Raw genomic sequence first — 6,202 nt, forward strand, 5'->3', positions numbered from 1 at the left:
ATGCTTATGTTCTCATAATCATGCATCTGATTCTGATGAATTTTCTCTTACTCTCATCCACATAATATTACAGTAGCTCATATTTATCTGCTGCTATTATTGTCACGGCATGGCCGTGTAATTGTTAAAACAAAGGATTTTAATGAAAACTTAATTACAACCAATTTGAAACTTGCAAGATATATAATGAATATAACTAGTGGATGGTACAATTTCAACAAAGCTGTAAGAATTTGAGTATGAGTAAAGTGCACGGTCCGTATGCAAGGGTATACGGTCTGTGTGTATTGAGTCAGACACAATATTTAACGAGGTTCAGTACCAATTTGGTACCTATGTCCTCCACACCCACACACACTTTTTTTATTTATTTTATTTTCAATGAATAATTACAGGGGGGGAGAATAATATACAGGGAGAGAGTAGAGAAAGAGAAACAATCTTTTAAAATAAGGAAATAAATTAACTAGAGAATCAAGGAAATTAATTATGAGAGCTAGCTGCCGCCTTCCATCTTTGGTCTGATGGTGCAAGTACATGGTCTGTGTATAGAGGCATACGGACCGTGTTAGATCTATTTCAACACGTATTATCTCGGCAGGTCCATCGATGACAACATGTGATCTTCAAGGCTATATTGTTTTGTGCATTCTACAATTTCTGAACTTGATCGGTTCCCTACAACAAGCAACTGCTGAATTTCTTCATTCCTTCTTTGACTCTGTTGGTTTCGCATCCTCCTTAGTGCCTCTAATTCTAAAGCAACTTCTTTCATTGCCGGCCGTTCTTCTCCTTTCGTGTTCAAACATTGCCTTGTAAGACGTGCTATGGTGTAGAGTTCTTCTTCTCCAGCCTCACTCGCAATTGCTGGATCTATTACTTGAAGCAAGCGGCCCTCATCAAATGCAACTGTGAAGTACATTGCTAAATTGTGAAATTCCTCTGGCCGAGCAAAAGAGATGGGTTTTTCTCCTGTTATCAGCTCAACAAGGACAACACCAAAACTATACACATCACTTTTTTCTGTTAGTTGGCTTGTTAGAAAATATTCTGGATCCAAATAACCAATAGTTCCTTGAACGAGAGTAGTGACATGGGTTTTATCAAAGGGAACAGACCTTGATGCTCCAAAGTCTGATACTTTTGCTGTGAAATGCTTATCGAGGAGTATGTTGGAGGACTTGATGTCTCTATGAATTATTGGAAACGATGCTGCTGAATGCAAATAAGCAAGAGCCCCAGCAGCTTCAGCTGATATTCTCAAGCAGCAATTCCATGCTAAATGGTATCCTGAATTTTGGCTATGAATAAGATGTAAGAGTGTTCCGTTGTGTATGAACTCATATACTAGTAAGGGAACTTGAGTCTCTAAACAACACCCTAGTAGCTTCACAACATTTCTATGGTTAATCTGTGAAAGAATTATGATCTCGTTAATGAATTGCTCAATTTGATTCTCATCTTCTATTTTAGATTTCTTAATTGCAACCACTTTTAGGTTCGATAAAGTTCCCTTGTATACGGTACCATATCCTCCTTGACCAAGAATATTGTTTTCGTTGTAGTTTTCAGTAGCCTTCTCAAGTTCTTCCTCGGTGAAAAGTTTTGTTTCGGAGTCGATACCTTGTGAAGCTATCCTTTGTTGCAACAAAAACCCTCCATTCTGTTTGAAGAACTGAGATCTCATCTTAACTATCTTTCTTTTCTGCAAACCCCAATAAGAGAAAAAACTTGACATGACCAGAATAAACAGAAGCCCCAGGCCTGCACCTGCATTGCAACAAAAAAAACAGTTAATTATCATTTGTTGACTTGCATTAACTTCAACTTCTTCTTTTAGATGAGGCACTGTGTAGAATGTTCCTCTTGTAACACTTTTCTAGAAATTGACAATGACCAGAGCAAGCTTTGTATGGATATTTTGTTCAGTTAGAGAATAGTCTTCTTGAAAATGTTATTAAAAGCCTACCATTACCAGACGTATGCTATGCTCCATGGTTTTAATTTTGATAACTCTTCACTATGATTGAAAGTATGCTATGCTAGATTTAGCCATAGAGACAATCATGTGGGTGGGTTGAACTTAATGAATCCCTTTTGAGTTATTTTCAGTAACAACGTACTAATTCTAATGTGGTAGCTGAAACTTTTGACAATTTATCTGGGTTTCTGTACAACTTACCCGACTGTATAAAATACTTACTTTTATGAAAATCATTCCTTACATGGTTTAATCATAAACAAGCATCTGAACTTGTTAGTATTTCAGGGAACACTAATAATAAATTATTAATCCTCCTCTTGGTATCACTGGTAAATTGTGATGGTAAGACTAATAAAAGTTGGAAAAAAGAAAAAGGAAGTTAATGATTTTGAGCAGGGGAGTTCCGGGAGACTGAGAGATTGCCCCGGAGGTACCAAAGTTAAAAAATTTCTGTTCTAGTCATGGTTTGGAAACTCGGCCGAGTTAACTTGGTATCGGTCGGGTCCGATCCGAGTTTCGTGCTCATGCGATTTTTTTCATCAAAACTCAGTTGAACGGTGTTTGACTCAGCTGAGTAATCCAATTTGCAAGCTTAGTCCCAGTCAAGCCGAGTCAGTCCGAGTCAAGCCCGAGTCATTTGATTATTTTATGTGTTTTTCGTGGCAGTTGTTAATATGTGATTTCAAATCACAAAAAATAAAAAAAAATCAAATTATGCAAACAAAATTTGAACTAGAAAAAAATACTTAACACATACCTTGTAGATAATCCTACTAAATTTATACTGCTAATCTATACATAAATTATAGTTAGCTTGCATAAAATGTATTTGTAATGCTTATATTATATTATATAATTAGTGGATTATTTGAGAATAATCTTTTGTCTGCATAGTTTTCTTACAATTTTTTTGTACCAATTTTGCTCCTATATTTTGGCTACAAAACAAGCTTCTGGAAAAAAAATAATGAATTTCCAATCCAATTCTTTCAATTTTGACCGATTCATCTGATTTCGATTCCACAGTCAAATATCCGATTCCGAGTTTCAAAACCATGGTTCTAGTTGTTGTATTTCCTTTTCCCCTGATCCATGAGATTACTATAGTACTGGAAACATTTTGCAATTGAAGACATTCTAATTATTGCTCATAAAGGAATATCAGGATTTAAAAATAAAAAAAATTACCTAAAGCAACATAAGCAACATCAAGCGGGAACCCCCGCCTCTTGCATCCACTTCCCCCCTTTTCACCATCACCAGTCATGCCTTTTGGGCAAGAACATGTGTAGTTTCCCGGTAAATTGATACAATTGCCTATACATGGACCATCTGATTCAAGGCATTCATCGATGTCTGAAAAGCAAAGCAAAAACCATTTTGTCAGGAATAATTATATGCAATTTCAAGCAATTGTAATTTGCTAAGGCTGGGAAATTATTTATTATACCAGTGCAACCATCTTTTGCATAGGGATTTCCTTCGTATCCTTGACTACAGTTGCACAAATACCCAGCCATCGAGGGTGAGTTGTAGCAGTAACTATTACTCTTGCATGCGAAGGAACCAATGTCTTTCCTAGAAGCATTACATGACTTGTTTCCGATTGCCCAATCCAATCGTATGAGGTTATTGTCGTAGAAGTCTGAATCACGGTCTTGAAAGAGAAACCTGCCCTTATCTGATTGGAAATCATCTCTTGGAGAGAAAAATGCGGCACTGCAGTTGATAGAAGCCGCACTTGAATTTGATATGTTGACTTGCGTAAAATGAAGATCGAAGTTTTTTAGATTGCCTGGAAGAGTAGCTTGGCAACAACCTAGGCCAGAGCAAGACCCACTTAAGGAAGTACCCTGAGGGTCACAAAACGTGACACAGCCACTTGTCCCTGTCAGATTTTTGCCTTTTCTACTTATCAAGACTAAATTGTTGCAGCCAACAACTGTCAGCATATTGTACTGGTAAGATAATGCAAAAGGAGTTCCATCTAAGTTGAACCGTCCGGATCCTTCAGAGTCTGTCCATATTTCATTATCACCATCAAAACACCTTTTGTGAATCGGTCCCGCAAAGATCTTTATGTAGCCTTGTAATGATATTTCTTGAATGGTATAGAGGTAGTTGGATATGGAGTACAAGGTGGGACGAATCCCGGACTGCTTCTTGGGACAGTATATTTCAAAGCCTGGTAAGGCATTGCCAGCATTGCCAAACGGGTACGGAACGGAGCCACATGTTAGTTTTTCACCCTCATAATCAAATTCAAAGAGATATTGATTACTATCAAGTGCAGTATAATTGATGTATGAGGATGAAGAAAGTGACATGGATGTTAGTATGAACAATAGTAGTAGAACGAGGTGGATCTTTAAGTGCATGGCTGATTTCAGGAGGAAAGTAGTTGTTATTGCCTAAAAATCCGATGCAATAACTCAATGGACATAGCAAGAGCACATCCTCGGAACATTTATGTACATTACTTTACCATTGTTTGACTAGTTGACTAGCAAGCAAGACCACATACTGGTGATAAAGAGCTAGCAAAGACTATGCGTGCCTGATTTTTGTTTTTTTTTTCTCATGGAGGAGATAACTGAAGATGAATGGCAGGAGTAGGATAAGACTGAAATGAGTTGGCAGTTAACAATTCACTCGCAAGTCAAAGGTCTTTAGTCTCATTCACTACTTTTCCACACGGAATGGACTAGCTTTAATTTATTGAGGGAAAATGAATATAATTGCTCAATTTAATTATCCTCATCACCAACAAATATCTTCACTACTGAAGAAAAATTCCATCATTTGTTGTTAGCAATAAAATTTGAATGGAGCAAGTACATACTTAAACTTAACACAGTGATTAGTAATTAGCTTAATTCTTAAATATATTCAATTAGATTTAAAAGATAATTTAAAATATTTAAAATGAATCTACTTTAACATCCATTGATTATAATTGCTCTCTGTTATATTTGAAGAAACCATCAGTGAAACAGCAATATAGTTTCCTCCTTGCAGTTACAGTTGTTCTCTTCCTTTTCTGTTTCACCAGACAATAATATATGTACTGCAACATAGATGATATATGCATTTGCGTTTTGAAATATAAGAGGTGTTTGTGTGTGTGTGTCTCTCTCTCTATATATATATATCTTGTTCTTATTATGTGTAATTAATATATCACAATGTTCTTGATAAAATTTGAGGGAGATGAAAAATGATGAACAATATGAATTTTGTATTAAGAATTCTGATTTACAAGTTCTCTATACATGTATACTTATAGCCTATTCTAGTCTATTAACCGTTGGCTGTTTTCCTTAATAAGAGATTGCTTGATCTCTTGCCTAATTACATCCTGAATACAGGCTAGGTACCAATTATAGCTATACAGCTGTATTTTGCATGCTAGCCTATATGTTGCCTATTTATAGCCAATGATGAATCTTCTGAGGTTATATTATTTCTCAACACTCCCCCTCAAGTGGAGTTCGAATAAATTGATTGAACCCAACTTGTTGAGTATGTTTAGATGACTAGTCTTGTCGAGTGCCTTTGTGAAAATATATGCCAGTTGCTCTTTGCTTCTGACAAATGGAGTTTCTATTTCTCCATACTGCACTTTTTCTCTAACAAAGTGGCAGTCCACCTCTATATGTTTTGTCCTTTCATGGAAGACCGGATTGGATGCAATATGTCGTGCGGCTTGATTATCACAGTACATTTGCATGGTTTTTGCGTGCTCTATCTTCATATCATCGAGTAGTTGTTTAATCCAGATAAGCTCACTCGCTGTGGATGCCATGGCTCAATATTCTGCTTCTGCACTTGAACAAGCGACAACATTTTGCTTCTTGTTTTTCCAAGTTACTAAGTTGCCACCTACAAAGGTAAAAAAGCCAGTGGTTGATTTTCTATCACAGCTCCCGGCCCAATCTGTATCAGAAAAACCAACCACATCATTAGAACCATTTTTCCTCATCCAAATCCCTTGACCTGGAGTGCATTTGAGGTATCTAAGTATTCTATCAATTGCACTCAAGTGACTGGTACGCGGAGCATGCATAAATTGGCATACCATACTAACTGCAAATGAAATATCAGGTCTGGTAACCGTAAGATAGTAATTCACCATCTTCTAACCCCAGTTTAGTGTTTGTTTCCATTGGAGTACTGGCTGGCTTAGCTCCTAGTTTACCAGTTTCTTTTAACAGGTCA

General features: G+C 36.7%; 1 protein-coding gene across 1 annotated transcript; it reads right to left on the reverse strand.

Moving 5' to 3' along the window:
- Positions 1 to 287: 287 nt before the first annotated feature.
- LOC144553520 (wall-associated receptor kinase 17-like) lies at positions 288 to 4,414 on the reverse strand. The gene is made up of 3 exons (XM_078301713.1): positions 3,435 to 4,414; positions 3,173 to 3,340; positions 288 to 1,770 (listed from the first exon to the last, which is right to left on the reverse strand). Exons 1-3 carry the CDS (start codon positions 4,360 to 4,362, stop codon positions 590 to 592), a joined length of 2,277 nt encoding a protein of 758 aa, XP_078157839.1. The 5' UTR covers positions 4,363 to 4,414; the 3' UTR covers positions 288 to 589.
- Between the last annotated feature and the right edge of the window lie 1,788 nt (positions 4,415 to 6,202).

The sequence above is a fragment of the Carex rostrata genome, chromosome 4 (assembly GCF_964058835.1).
Source record: "Carex rostrata chromosome 4, lpCarRost1.2, whole genome shotgun sequence".
Classification (NCBI taxonomy): Eukaryota; Viridiplantae; Streptophyta; class Magnoliopsida; order Poales; family Cyperaceae; genus Carex; species Carex rostrata.

Bases quoted from the DNA above. Each gene is read 5' to 3' on its own strand.
- LOC144553520 (XM_078301713.1), bottom strand. From the start codon at position 4,362: ATGCACTTAAAGATCCACCTCGTTCTACTACTATTGTTCATACTAACA. The intron at 3,341-3,434 runs GTATAATAAATA...TTTGCTTTTCAG, and splicing joins TGCAAAAGATGGTTGCACTG to ACATCGATGAATGCCTTGAA. The intron at 1,771-3,172 runs GTAATTTTTTTT...GTTGCAATGCAG, and splicing joins TGTTGCTTATGTTGCTTTAG to GTGCAGGCCTGGGGCTTCTG.